The sequence below is a fragment of the Dromiciops gliroides genome, chromosome 4, assembly GCF_019393635.1.
Source record: "Dromiciops gliroides isolate mDroGli1 chromosome 4, mDroGli1.pri, whole genome shotgun sequence".
In the NCBI taxonomy this organism is placed as follows: domain Eukaryota; kingdom Metazoa; phylum Chordata; class Mammalia; order Microbiotheria; family Microbiotheriidae; genus Dromiciops; species Dromiciops gliroides.
In genome coordinates this window covers 230,446,476-230,461,974 of record NC_057864.1, presented here as the reverse complement: position 1 = coordinate 230,461,974, position 15,499 = coordinate 230,446,476, and the positions used below count along the sequence as shown (strand labels likewise).

General features: G+C 37.0%; 1 protein-coding gene across 3 annotated transcripts in view; it reads left to right on the top strand.

The window, feature by feature from the left end:
* The first annotated feature begins 1,409 nt into the window (after positions 1-1,409).
* TRIM58 (tripartite motif containing 58) overlaps positions 1,410-15,499 on the top strand; it is a 65,734-nt gene continuing 51,644 nt past the window's right edge. For all 3 annotated transcript variants that reach the window (XM_044001437.1, XM_044001436.1, XM_044001438.1), the window contains exon 1: positions 1,410-1,856. In XM_044001437.1, the coding sequence (XP_043857372.1) occupies positions 1,413-1,856 (444 nt within the window). In that variant the 5' untranslated portion in view covers positions 1,410-1,412. The remainder of the gene's footprint in view (positions 1,857-15,499) is intronic.

The window sequence follows — 15,499 nt, the reverse complement described above, 5'->3', positions numbered from 1 at the left end:
AAAAAGGGTTAATAGAAAAACCTAAGTTCCAAGCTCTAATTCAAATATAAGTTCTAAAAGGGATTCAAACCCCAGTTAATGGATAACTTACAAGTCAGGATGCTAAGTTCTCTTAGCCACATAAATCAATACCCATAACAGGAACAGAGGGAGAGAGACCATGAAGACCTTAGACTAAAGACAGGCTATAGAACTTTAGACTAGGAATAAATGATAAATGAAGGTGTTTTGAAACCAGAAAGAGACATGCGCAGAAAAGGCCAAATTTGTCCCCAGATTCTCCTTATGACGTGTAAACCCCCAAAACATACATCCATGGAAAAAGGTACCCGCCTTGGGGGTTGGCTTAGGACCCCAGGAACTCCAAATCAGGATAGGCCCTCCCCTGTATCTCCCAAAGGTGGAGATTATTATATAGTATTTATCCATACTATAAATATAACTGGAAAGATACCTTTCCACTATTCTGGTTCTCTCCCTGTGGTCACTCACAGTATTGCAATAAAATTTGTGAAACTGAATCACTGAGTCTTGTAATTCTTTTGGGATGACTCATAATCAATTTGACCCTAATTCCATCCCACATCAAAACAGGGGTTGAATTGGAATATACCACATGGAGCATATGTGGGAATGGGCCTCTGGAACTAGGAGCTTCTTAGGTGGTCCATCATGTTTTACCTCTATTTACTGACACTTTTTACTCTTGCCCCTTTAGCCTACTTTTAGCTATTTAGATAACAAAGTCAAGTCCTCAGACTGGAGAAAGGTTAAAGGTATTTGTCTGTCCAAGTTTAAGAAGGCTGATGAATTCTCTAACAATAATAGCAACAGCAAGTTTGTGTCAGTCTGGGACTTGATCTAGTGTTCTGTCCATTACAGCACACTGTATTTATTATAGAAAAGATTGTAGTCAGTTCTTCATCTCCACCAAGAATAGAACAATATCCTTTAGGTTTAAACAAGTTGCACTGAGCCTATCTAGTCAAATATGAAGTACTGATAATGAATGGCCAGAGGAGATAAATGGGAAGTCTTTAAAAATAAACAGAATTGGGGGCAGTTAGGTGGTTCAGTGCCTTGGGTTCAGGAGTACCTGAGTTCAAATCTGGCCTCAGACACTTGACACTTACTAGCTGTGTGACCCTGGGCAAGTCACTTAACCCTCATTGCCCTGTCCCGACCCCCCCCCTGAAAAAAAGGAACAGAATAGATTTCTCATTGGTATTATTTAATTTGGTATTTGTCTAGGGGTCAGGGAAAGAAACACATTACTCAAATTTCCAGATAACCCTGTTCTTATGCTCATTGGGTCACACTCCTCCTTTATTCAAAATAAGGGAGGGACCAGTAAAGTCAGGTTGGTAAGAAATAGCAGCTGCTATCAGAAAAGCCAGTCAGTGGGTGTGTTGATGCTAGGGAAAGCAGTAGCCATGGCTACAGGTTTTCCAGTAGAGAGACTGAAGGAAGAAGCAAAATGTCCAATCTGCCTGGATTTCTTACAGGATCCAGTCAGTGTGGATTGCGGCCACAGTTTCTGCCTCCCGTGCATCACCGAATTCTGTGAGAAATCAAACAGCTCTCAAGGGAGTGTCTACTCCTGCCCCCAGTGCCGGAGTCAGTTTTATCAGAAGAGCTTCCGTCCCAATAGACAGCTGGCCAGCATGGTGGAGAGCATCAAGCAGTTGGGCTTAAGCTCCAGTACAAAGAAAACCTGGTTGTGTGAGATTCATAAAGAAGAGTTGAACTACTTCTGTGAAGAAGACCAAATTCCATTGTGCTGGATCTGTGACACCTCCCCAGAGCACAGAACTCACAAGACCATTCCTCTCGAGGAAGCTACCAGAAGCTATAAGGTAAGAAATATATCACTCTCCCTCAGACATGATCAGGATTGGAGAGAAGACTTCAATGTAATATACCATATATATGTGTGTGTGTGTGTGTGTGTGTGTATGTGTGTGTGTGTGTTTATATATATATAAACTTTGGTGAGTGCAGAGGAGTTGTGTTTTTTTTTTTTTATTTGATATTGTATCTCTTGCCCTCATGGAGTTTACACTGTACTGGTAGTATATATAATATGTAGGTGCTTATTATATACAACATTGCAAAAATGTATTAGAAAGGTAGAAAACAAAATGCTATGTGAGATACAAAGGAGTTTATTACTCTTAGGGGAAATAAGGAAAGGCTTACTGGGTTTGGTGGCATTTAATTTGACATGGGGTAAGCATTTAATAGGGGAGGTAAAGGTAGATACTATAGAAAGAAAAGAAGGCATAAGCAGAGACCAAGGCAGGAAATCAGAGGACATGCTCTATGGTCAAAGAAAATTCCAGTGTAGCTGGAGGAAAAAAGTGTGCGCTGTATTACTATGAGTTGGGAAGGGATTTCCTAGGGGAAAAATCAGCATTTTTGATGTGGTTTATAGTTCAAACTAATAGATTTCTTGTAGATATGGGTTTCAGCATAACCCCCGCATTGCTTTTGGTGAGAGTGGTTAATTTTTTTTTTCCAATGTTACATCCCAAAACCAAGGGAAGTGGGGAAGTCAGTAAGTGACCTTTCCATAACATCACATACAAAGATTACAAACTGCTTTCCTCACAAGAAGTCTCTAAGGTGAATAAGTTATTATCCACAATATATAGAAACAGGCTTAAAGAAGTTAAGTGATTCAAACCTGAGTTCCTGAGTCTGAACACCACCATGTTGTTTCTCTTCTTTGATTTAATTTCTGATTTTGTTTGTCAACATATCTCCATATACTATAGTTATACATTTGGTTCCAGCCTAGAATCTACTTCTTTTATTTGCACTCCTTTTTTTTCTTCCTCTTTTCTTTTTGCTCTTGTTCCCATCCCCTGCAATCTTGAGGAACTTGCCCATTCATTCATCTCTCTTGCCCTAATTTTCAACTTTTCCTTAGTCACTGGCTACAAACATGCCCAGAATTCCCCCATGGTTTTTTGTTGTTGTTTTTTGGGTTTTGGGGGGGTGGAGTTGTGGCACAATGAGGATTAAGTGACTTGCCCAAAGTCACACAGCTAGGAAGAGTCAAGTGTCGGAGGCCAGATTTGAATTCAAGTCCTCCTGAATCCAAGGCTGGTGTTTTATACTCTGTACCACCTATCTGCTCCCTATTCCCCCATATTTTTAAAGAATAAATAAAAACCCTTCACTAACTCATCAAGCTATTATCCCTATATTCTTTCTCCCTTTCACTTACAGACTTCTAGGGGATAAAAATATACTCATTGGCTTCACTTTTTCACTTCTCACTCATTTCTCCAGTCCTTTTATTCTCGCTTTTATTCCACTGAAGCCACTTTCTCCAAGATGACCAAGTATTTCCTCATTGCTAAATACAGTGAGGTGGGTTTTTTGTGGCTTTTTTTGTTTGTTTTTGTTTTAGCTCTCATCCTTTTTGATTACTCTGCTACATTTTATACCTTTGATCACCTCCTTCCAAGTATTCTTACCTGCTTGGTTTTTGTGATATCATTATCATTTTGTCATAATTCTCTTTTTCTCTGTTGGACCTTTCCTTTTCAATATTCTCTGAAGGCACATCATCAATGTCCCACCCTCTATACATGTACCTCAACACTCTGCTCTATTTGGAGATGTCATGAGTTTCCAATGGATATACATATATACATATATGCATATATATGTACATATACATGTATATATATACATACAGCTCTATATTTTCTGGCCTCATCTATCTTCTGAGTGCTGAACATCTATCTCTAGATGTTCCACAGGTAGTTAAAACTCAACATGTCTAAAACAAAATTCATTATCCTTCCCCTTCTCCTTATAACTTTTTTTCACAGAGGACTTTACCATTTTTCACATATCTGTAATCTAGAAGTTATTCTTGATACTTCATTCTCTTACCACCCCTTCCCCCACCCACATACCCAATCAGTTGCCAAGTGTTACCAATTCTATCTCCTCAACATTTCTCACAACTTTCCTCTTCTTTCTCCTCAAACCACAATCACCCTAGTCCAGGCTTACATCTCCTCTTGACTTTGTTGTTATTCACTCATTCAGTCATGTCCAACTCTTTGTGACTTCATGAACCATAGCATGCACAATCCTCCACTATCTCCCAAAGGCTGCCCAAGCTTATGTTCATTGCTTCCATGACACTGATGTAGGAGGCAAAAAAGGGGTTAACAGAAAAACCCAAGACCCAAGCTCTAATTCAGATATGAGCTCTAAGAGGGATTCAGACCCCAGTTAATGGATAACTTACAAGTTAGGATGCTAAGTTCTCTTACCCATATAGATCAGGCAGGCCATGAAGACCTTAGACTATAACAATGATACATTGACAGGCTATAGAAACTCAAACTAAGAATAAATGAAAAATGAAGATGTTTTGAAACTAAGCATGGGAATCAGAAAGAGACATATGCAAAAAAAAAGCCAAATTTGTCCCCAGATTCACCGTATGACATGTAAACCCCCAAAACACACCTCCACAGAAAAAGGTATCCACCTCGGGAGTTGACTTGGGCGCCCAGGAACTCCAAATTAGGATAAGCCATCCCCTGTACCTCCCTAAGGTGGAGATAATTATAATGAGACTGATAATCAATTTATCCATACTATAAATATAACTTTCTATCTTTCCTAATTGGAGAGATACCTTTCCAATATTCTGGTTCTCTCCCTGTGGTCATCCACAGTATTGCAATAAAACTTGGAAAACTGAGTCACTGAGTCTTGTAATTCTTTTGGGATGACACATGATCAATTTGACCCCTAATTCCATCCCATATCAACACTATCTATCCATCTCATGCTCTGCTACACCCTTCTCTCTTTATGTTCATGCCTTTCCAACAATCAGGATCTTTTCAAATGAATCCTGTATTCTTTTGTGGCCAGAACATCAGCTTCAGTATTTGACCTTCCAATGAACAATATTTTTAAGTATTGACTGATTTGATCTCCTTGATTTTCAAAAGTCTTCTCCAGCACCATAAGTGTCAATTCTATGGTGCTCAGTTTTCACAGTCCAGCTCTCACAACCATACATTGATACTGGAAGAACCATAGCTTTAACTATACTGGCAAGTTGATGGCTCTGCTTTTTAGTATGCTATTTATATTTGCCATAGGTTTCCTTCCAAGGAGCAAGCATCTTTTAATTTCATGCCTGCAGTAGGCATCTAGACTGATTTTTGAGCCCCAAAATATAAAATCTGACACTGCTTTCATTTTTTCTCTCTCTATTTTTCAGGAAGTGATAGGACCAGTTGTCATGATCTTAATTTCTTTTATGAAACTTCAAACCAGCTTTTACACTCTCCTCTCTCACTCTCATCAACAGGCTTCTTAATTCTTCTTAATTTTATGCCATCTGCATATCTGAGATAGTTTATACTTCTCCTGGCAACATTAATTTTGGCTTTTGATTCATCCACCCTGGCATTTTGCATTATGTGCTCTGAATATAAGTTAAATAAATAATAATAAATAATAAATTAATAACCTTGTCATACTTCTTTTCAAACTTAAACTTATCAGTTGTTTCATGTTAGGCTCTAACTGTTGTTTCTTGATCCACATACAGATTCCTCAGGATAAGATGATCTGGTACTTCCATCTCTTTGAGGACTTGCCATATTTTGTTGTGATGTACACAAAGGCTTTAGTGTAGTCAATCAAGCAGAAGTAGACTTTTTTTTTCCTGTATCTCCCTTGCTTTCTCCACAATCCAGCAAATGTTGGCAATTTGGTCTTTAGCTCCTCTGCCTCTTCAAAAATCAGTCTGCTCTTCTGAATTCTCAGTTTACATATTGCTGAAACCTAGCTTGAAGAATCTTAAGCATAATTTTGCTGGTGTGTGAAATGAGTGCAATTGTTTGGTAATTTGAACATTCTTTGGCATTGTCCTTCTTTAGGATTAGGGCATTAATTAGTCTTTTCCAATCCAATCCAGGATGCTGAGTTTTCCACATTTCCTGGCACTTTAACAGCATCATCCTTTTAGGGTTTTAAATAGCTCAACCAGAATTCTATCACCTCCACTAGTCTTATCATTAGCAATGTTTCCTATGGCTCACTTAAATTTATTCTCCAGGATATCTGGCCCATGATCATTAACCACACCATTGTGGTTTGTTAAGGTCTAAAATTCTAGCTAAACTGTCTAAAATATCTAATGAGTGGTCGCCAATAAATTATAAGCTTTAGCAAGAGTTAGACTTTTAAGCATTTATTAAGGAGAATAAGAATTTGGTAAAGAGAGAGAAAGGCCTAGATTCCTATCTATTAAAGGGAGAGCACATTTCTAGCTCCCTTCTCCGCCAGAGTCCAGAGGAAAGAGCGCGAGAGTGAGCGCCAGTCTCTTCCTTCCTCCTCCCACTAGTCCGCGTCACTTCCTGATGCCAAAGAAAAGACTCCTGGTCTTGCCCTCAAAGACCTTCGCTTCATGGGCAGAACTCTTCTACAGTAAGTCTCCAGCAGATGGCGTTATTCCAATCGTTACAGGTTATTGGTAATATTAAAATTTTTCTTGTATATTGTATATATTTTATGTATATTCTTGCTACCTATTCTTCATCTCTTCTACTTCTGTTAATTCCCTACCATTCTTGTCTTTTATCATGCCCATTTTTGCATAAAACCTTGATATCTCTAATTTTCTTGAAGAAATCTTATCTTTCCCATCTTATTGTTTTCTACTATTTCCTTACATTGCTAAGAAACCTTTCTTATCTCTTTACTATTTTCTTGAATTCTATATTCATTTGGGTATATCTTTCCCTTTTTCTTTTTGCTTTCCCTTTTGTTCTTTCCTCAGCTATTTGTAAGGCCTCATCAGATATCTATTTTGCTTTCTTGCTTTTTTTTTCCTTTGGAGAGATTTTTGTTGCTGCCTCTTATACAATATTGCGAACCTCTGTCCATAGTTATTCAGACACTCTATCTACCAGAGCTAATCCCTTAAATCTATTCATAACTTCCACTTCATATTCATAAAGGATGTTACTTAGGTCATAGCTATATAGTCTGATGGTTTTTTCTACTTTCTTCAATTTGTCTGAATTTTACAATAAGAAGTTCATGATCTAAGCCACAATCAGCTCCAGGTCTTGTTTTAACTGACTGTATAGAATTTTTCCACCTTTGGCTGCAAAATAAATACCCCTTGCCTAGACCTTACCTCTCAAATTCATCTTTCTCAGAGAAGCCAAATTGGCATTTCTCATACACATGTCTGACAACATCGTTTCTCTATTTAAAAAAGCTCTCCTTTTTCTTTAAGAAAAAATGCAGACCTTGTTTACTTGGTATTTAAAGGCTTTCTCCATTTGGTTCCAGACTATTATTTTTTTAGGCTGGTTACACATTATTCTTCATTACATACTCTACAATTCAGCCAGACTGGTCTATTTATTCCTGTGCATGATATTCCAGCTTGCCTTTGTGTAGTTATCCATATCTCTGGAATGTTTTCCCTCTTCAACGCATGCTGTTCCTAACTTTTATGTCAAATCTCCAGCACCTGATACAGTAAATGGAATATTGTAGCCAACTGATGCTTATTGATGGATTTATTTTTTATAACCATTTTGATAAAAAAATTTTAAACTTTGTTCCATTTTGTCCCCTCCCTTCTCATTTAGGTTTTGAACTTTTTCTTAGTGACTCAAAGCCATCAATGCATAATTTTTTTTTTCATTTTGATATTATGTCCTCAGGATCTGTGGAGAGTATAGGACTTTTTTCATCTAACATAGATAGTTTCATGCTTTAATCTGCTTTTAATATTTTTTTTTCTGTTTTACTTTACTTATGGTTAACCTTCACTTCTTTTTGGTCTCAGTGTCCCAGACTATAGCAATCCTGTCATCCTCCATCTGTTTGGCTCTATAATATGTGATTCTTTAGCCTGGAAGATTAGAATTGTGTATAATATAAGACCATTTGTTTTTTTCAGTAAAGATTCAAGCATCTCCTCATTTTATTGGTTTCCTGAAGCTATTTTGGTTCAACAGAAAACGTTGTCATTTGTATCCTGGTTCTTGGATGCATTCCAAATGGTTGAGGCCACCCAAATTCTGGCCTCCAGATAAGCAGGGTATTACTAACATTGATAAAGCCTAGCCCTTATTTCCCTTATTAAAGGGGACCTGTTAGGGAACTTGTCCTGAGAGACAATTTGTTCTATGTGGGGGAGGGGGGGAGTTCTTGAGCCAAGACAAGAAAACCTGGCTTCAAGTTCTATTTCTGATGTTTATTTAGCTTAAACAAGTTATTTTGACCTTTTTCAGCCTCAGTTTTCTCATCTATAAAATGAAGATGATATTCATGCTAAATTAATTTTTCAGGATTGTTTTTGTGAGGAAAATGCCCTGAAAACTTTAAAGTAGCATAGAAATGCAAGTTATTTCATTTCTAAAACTCTATGATTCTCTAATTCCCCTCTGTGAGGTTAATTGTAAAGTTGATGTCATTTTCCTCTTCTAATTCATTCTGGCAGCATTATTTCTGACTGACTCACTTTTCCTAGGTAGGATCCCTCAAGTTAGTTCTATAACCCCATCTGTGGACTCACCTATTCTCCACGAACATACACTGGAATTACCAATTATTTTTTATATCTTGAATTGCTCACTTGAATGAAAGAGCTTTGACTGTGTCTTGTGAAATGGTCTTCACTTTGTTTGTTTGTTTTTGTGGGGTAATGAAGGTTAAGTAACTTGCCCAGGGTCACACAGCTAGTACGGGTCAAGTGTCTTTGGTCGGATTTGAACTCAATTCCTCCTGAATCCAGGGCTGTGGCTTTATCCACTGTGCCACCCAACTACCCTCGGTCTTCACTTTTAATATTTTGTTGAAAAGAGGGAGGAACCACAATGGTCAAAGTTCCTGAAATTTCTGCTTAGGTGTATAGTATCCTGGGAACTTGCCAATTACTCTTTTTTTTTTTGTGAGGCAATTGGGGTTAAGTGACTTGCCCAGGGTCACACAGCTAGTGAGTGTTAAGTGTCTGAGGTTGGATTTGAACTCAGGTCCTCCTGAATCCAGGGTCAGTGCTTTATCCACTGTGCCACCTAGCTGCCCATGCCAATTACTTTTTTTTGGGGGGGCAGGGCAATGGGGGTTAAGTGACTTGCCCAGGGTCACACAGCTAGTAAGTGTCAAGTGTCTGAGGCCGGATTTGAACTCAGGTCCTCCTGAATCCAGGGCTGGTGCTTTATCCACTGTGCCACCTAGCTGCCCCCTGCCAATTACTTTTTAAGGAGAATGTCCCATTTCAGAGATGTTCATGGTAAGTTACTCCATTTTCCTATAAATTTTAACTTCATGTTGGAGATAATAGGCACTTACTTGTGCCACTTTTGAGCAAACATGACCAAATATGTATACAGGAAACATTATTCTGCAAACATCACTAAATAAAAACTGGAAAAGAGAAAGTATAAAGATGGAAAGACCTGTTAGGAAACTATTGCAATAGTTGAGGTGGATGGAATATGGGACAGCAGTGAAAAGAGAGGGAATGGGTCAAATGTTAGAAATATTGCAATTGGAATTAAAAGAGCTTGATAAATAATTAGATGAAGGAAGTGATAGAGATGTAAGAACCAAAAATTACCCTCACTCCAGGCAGTTATCTTTTGTCTCAGTGCTGACAAAAAATGCATCACTGTGGAAGAAGGCAAAGAGATCTCAGTGGAAGACATTGGTGTAACCATTACTGGTCTTTTCAAGCATTTTGTAGGAATGCCTCCTGAAAAGGATTGCCACTATATGATGCAAGCTTTGAAACAAAGGAATAAAGAAAAGAAGAGTTGATGTTTTTTCTATGTGCACCAGAACTAGTGCCTCTCAAGTGTAAAGTGATCTATGCAAGCTCCAAGGATTGTATTGCTGAGAAACTAGGAGGGGCCTTAATTGTAGTTTTTGAAGGAAGTCCTTTGTAGATGATCATTCAGTGCCACAAGTTGAAAAGTTTCCATGTCTTGCTAAATAGGTAAAACGAATATACTTAGGTCAGGGTTTCACTGAGGGGGAGCTTTCTTGTTCTAGATTAAATTAGACATTATATAAACCTGTATAAAATAACCCTAAATAAATCTAAAGTTTAAAGTTTCATTGGTTGTAAATTAAATTTTTACTGTCTGACAGTCTATTTGGAAAGTTGGCTTTAAGATTATTGTTTAAGATCAGAGTTTTTAATTACACAATTAGCCACCCCCCAAAATGCCCATAAGGATAGAATGATGAATAAATAGGCATTTTTGTAACTTTTATAGTTACTGTCTTTCCTTTGATTACCATGTTGTTCATAATCTGATGGCAATTTAGGCCTGGTTTTTTAAAAAACAAAACAAAAGAAACCTAGAAACCTTCCTTGAGCTAAATAAAAACTGGTTTTAAAGGTTTGAATGAATGCAAAGCATTTCTCCTCAAATTCTAAAACCAGTATAATCCACTAAATACAGTAGTAAGTCAAATCAGGCTATCTTCCCTTTAACAGTTAATTCTTTATTAAGAATGCCTAAAAATTATGTACACAAGTAGTAAAAGCTAACCTTTCAAAGCACTATTTAAAGCACATAGAACACAGGAAGCAACTCCTCAAACCTGTGGTAAAGTTCTTCTATTCACTAGCTGTGAGACTTTGTTCTGATGAAAAAAAAAATCTCTCAGCCTGGAAATCACAATGCATTCTGGGGTGGTTGTAGATTATCTTTATGTTACATCAGGCTATGACACAAAACAAATTCTAGCTCTGCAGTAACTTGGTTTATCAATGAAGGCAACAGAACATTATATTGACAAGCTAGGGGGCTTGTGATAACTTGAATTGTGTATTCTTCAGAACTATCCTACTTCTAGTACTGTAAGCTATGGAAGATCATTAAGCAGATGTTTACTTTGGAACATGGGGAGACATTAATTTCCTATAGAGATAGGTTGTTTGTATGTGAAATGGGTAACAGGTATGAAAGAAACATAATACTCACTTTAATCTTCTACTTTATGAAAGCTTTCAGTGATTGTCTTAACATCATGGGCATAACACTTTTGAACAGTGTAGAGATGCACAAACAAATCTAGAGATAGCAGATTGGCTTTATTTCATAAAGGAAGCATTTAAAAAAAATCTTTGTGGGGCAGAGCCAAGATGGCAGAGAGAAGCCAGCAAGTTGCCTTCTGTTCCCTCAAAAGGAACATTAAATCAAGCCTCTGGACAAATTCTGAAACTACAGAACCTGCAAAGATACAAAGAGACATAGTCTTCCAACTAGAGATAATTAAAAAGACTTCAGGAAAGGTCAGTCTCACTTGGGCAAAAGGGAGGCACAACGCACCACAGTGCAGCACAGTGCAGCATGGAGGGGGTTGGGGCAAGTCATCAGGAAGCTGTAGGCCACAGGTGAGTAACTGAGGACCCTAGATCCTGGCTCAACAAGCTGGTGGCACAGCAGGACAGTGACAAAACCCACCTGTACCAGCTGAGAGGGCCACCCACAGGACAGGTGCAACCAAGCCTGGCAATCCCAGCACATGCCTCCAGCAAGCCCAGGGCAATGAGAAATCCACAAGCCATAGAGGCCTCAGTGTAGAAAGTCAGTGACACAGTGCCTATACCTCAGCACAAGAAGCTTGAAACAAGGACCCCGGTGCCCCCAGAGCAGACCTCAACTTAAAAAAATAAATAAATAAGCTGCAATAAGAGTAAGAAGCAAAAAAGAGCCCTCTCCATTGAGAGCTTCTGTGTCAACAGGGAAGAGCCAAACACAAACTCAGATGAGGACAATACTCTCAAATTGCATACATGTGAAGCCTCAAGAGGGAAGATGAATTGGTCTCAAGAACAAAAAGCCTTCTTGGAAGAGCTCAAAAAGGATTTGAAATACCAATTGAGAGAGGTAGAAGAAAAAATGGGGAGAGAAATGAAAGCAACACAAGAAAATTATGAAAAAAGAATCAGCAGCTTGGGAAAGGAAGCACAAAAATTGACTGAAGTAAACAATTCCTTAAAAAATTCATGTGGCCAAATGGAAAAAAAGGTGCATAATCTCACTGAATGACTTAAAAATTAAAATTGGACAGTTGGAAGATAATAACTCAATGAGACACCAGGAATCAGTCAAGCAGAATCAAAAGAATGAAAAAAATAGAAGAAAATGTGAAATACCTCATTGGAAAGACTACTGACCTGGAAAACAGATCCAGGAGAGACAATTTGAGAATCATTGGACTGCCTGAAAGCCATGATAAGAAAAAGAGTATAGACACCATATTCCAGAAGAACTACCCTGATATTATAGAATCAGAGGATAAAATTGTCATTGAAAGAATCCATCGATCACCTCCTGAAAGAGACCCCTAAAGGAAAACTCCAAGGAATATTGTAGCCAAATACCAGAATTACTGGAATATTCTGAAAGCAGCCAGAAAGAAGCAATTTAAATATCATGGAGCCACAGTCAGGATTGCTCAAGACCTGGCAGCTTCAACATTAAAGGATCACAAGGCTTAGAATATGATATTCTGGAAGGCAAAGGAGCTTGGATTGCAGCCAGGAAAACTGATCATTCTCTTTCAGGGGAAGAGATGGACATTCAATGAAATTGGGGACTTTCAAGGTTTCCTGATGAAAAGACCAGAACTAAATAGAAAATTTGATCTTAACATACAAGACTCAAGAGAAGTTTAAAAAGGTAAACAAGGGGGAAAAAAGGATACTCAATAATACTTATAACTCTTGAGAACTATATTATACATACATACATATATAAATATAAAATTTTATATATATATATATATATATATATATATATATATTTGGGCAGACAGAAGGATTATACACAGAAGGTTATAAATATAAATTGTCTTTAATGTAATGATATAAAGAAAATTGAGGGGTTAAAAAGGGAGTCTATGGGTAGGAGAGGAAAGGGGAGGTGGAATGGGATGAATTACATCATATGAAGAGGTACAAGAAAACCTATTACAATAGAGGGAAAGAAGGGAGGGGTGAACACTGTTTCAACCTTACTCTCACTAGATTTGATTTAAAGAGGAAATAACATATGTTCATTTGGATAAAGAAACTTAGCTCATTCTTTAGGGAAGTAAAAGGAGAAGGAGAAAAGGGGGGACTGATAAAAGTGAGGGCAGAAGCAAGGGAGAAAAGGGTAAAGAAAAGGGAGGGGTGATAAAAGGGAGGGCAAATTGGGGGAGGCAGGGGTAAGATGCAAAATGTTGGTGAGGAGGAATAGGGTGAAAGAAGTGGGGAAAAGTACCAAGGGGCTAAATAGAATGGAGGGGAATAGACAGTTAGTAATAACAACTGTGAATGTGAATGGGGTGAACTCTGCCATAAAACAGAAGTGAATAGCAGAGTGGATTAAAAACCAGAATACTACAATATGCTGTATACAAGAAACACATATTAAGCAGAGAGATACACACAAAGCAATGGTAAAAGGTTGGAGCAGAATATATTATGCTTCAGCTGAAATAAAAAAAAGCAGGGGTACCAATCCTTATCTCAGACAAAGCAAAGGCAAAAGTAGATCTAATTAAAAGAGATAAGGAAGGAAACTACATCTTGCTAAAAGGCACTATAGATAATTAAGCAATATCAATATTAAACATGTATGTGCCAAGTGTATACCAAATTCTTAGAGGAGAAGTTAAATGAGTTACAAGAGGAAATAGGCAGTAAAACTATGCTTGTGGGGGAATCTGAATCTTCCCATCTCAGAATTAGATAAATCTGGCCACAAAATAAATAAGAAAGAAGTGAAAGAGGTGAACAGAATACTAGAAAAGTTAGACATGATAAATGTCTAGAGAAAACTAAATGGGGATAGAAAGGAATATATATTTTTCTCAGTAGTACATGGCACATTTTCAAAAATTGACCATGTATTAGGGCACAAAAACATCATAGTCAAATGTAGAAAGGCAGAAATAGTAAATGCATGCTTCTCCGATCATGATGCAATAAAAATTACATGTAATAAAGAGCCATGGAAAGGTAGACTGAAAATCAATTGAAAACTAAATAATTTCATTCTAAAGAATGAGTGGGTCAAACAACAAATCATAGAAACAATAAATAACTATGCCCAAGAGAATGACAATAATGAGACAACATACCAAAATCTATGGGATGCAGCCAAAGCAGTGCTTAGGGGAAATTTTATAGCTCTAACTGCTTACATGAAAAAAAAAAGAGAAAGAGGAGATTAATGAATTGGGCATGCAACTTAAAAGCTAGAAAAAGAACAAATTAGAAATTCCCAATTAGATACTAAATTAGAAATCCTTAAAATTAAAGGAGAAATTAATGAAATTGAAAGCAAGAAAGCTATAGAATTAATAAATAAAACTAAGAGCTGGTTTTATAAAAAAAATAGATAAGCCATTGGTTAATTTTATTAAAAAAAGAAAGAAGAAAACCAAATTACCACTATCAAAAATTACCACCAATGAAGTAGAAATTAAAGCGATAATTAGGAACCATTTTGCCCAACTGTATGCCAATAAATTTGACAATGTAAATGAAATGGATAAATATTTACAAAAATACATGCTGCCCAGGTTAACTGAAGAGGAAATAAAATCCTTTAATAAGCCCATATTAGAAAAAGAAATTGAACAAACCATTAATAAATTCCCTAAGAAAAAATCTCCAGGACCAGATGGGTTTACAAGTGAATTCTACCAAACATTTAAAGAACAATTAATTCCAATATTATACAAATTATTTGGAAAAATAGGTGAAGAAGGAGTTCTACCAAATTCATTTTATGACACAAATATGGTGGTGATACCAAAACCAGGCAGAGAAAAAAACAGAGAAAGAAAATTATAGACCAATTTCCTTAATGAATATTGATGTAAAAATCTTAAATAAGATATTAGCAAGGAGATTACAGCAAGTGATCACCAGGATAATACAGTATGACCAGGTGGGATTCAACATTATGAAAACTATTAACATAATCAACCACATCAATAAGAAAACTAACCAAAATCGTATGATTATCTCAATAGATGCAGAGAAAGCTTTTGACAAAATATAGCACCCATTCCAATAAAAACACTAGAGAACTTAGGAATAGGTGGAGCTTTCCTTAAAATAATAAGCAGTATCTACCTAAACTCATCAGCAAGCATTATATGTAATGGAGATAAGTTAGAGAGACCTTCCCAATAAGATCAGGGGTGAAACAAGGATGTCCATTATCACCCCTATTATTTAATATTGTACTAGAAATGTTAGCTTTAGCAATCAGAGAAGAAAAAGGAATTAAAGGAATTAGAATAGGCAAGGAGGAAACAAAACTATGACTCTTTGCAGATGATGTGATGGTATTGTGAGATTTAAAATTGGATATACGAGCATTAAACTCCCCCTTTTAACTTTTCCCTTATATATCTCCGAGACCACTAAGAAAAAGAAGCCTCTGAGCTTTAATCAGTGAGGGATTAG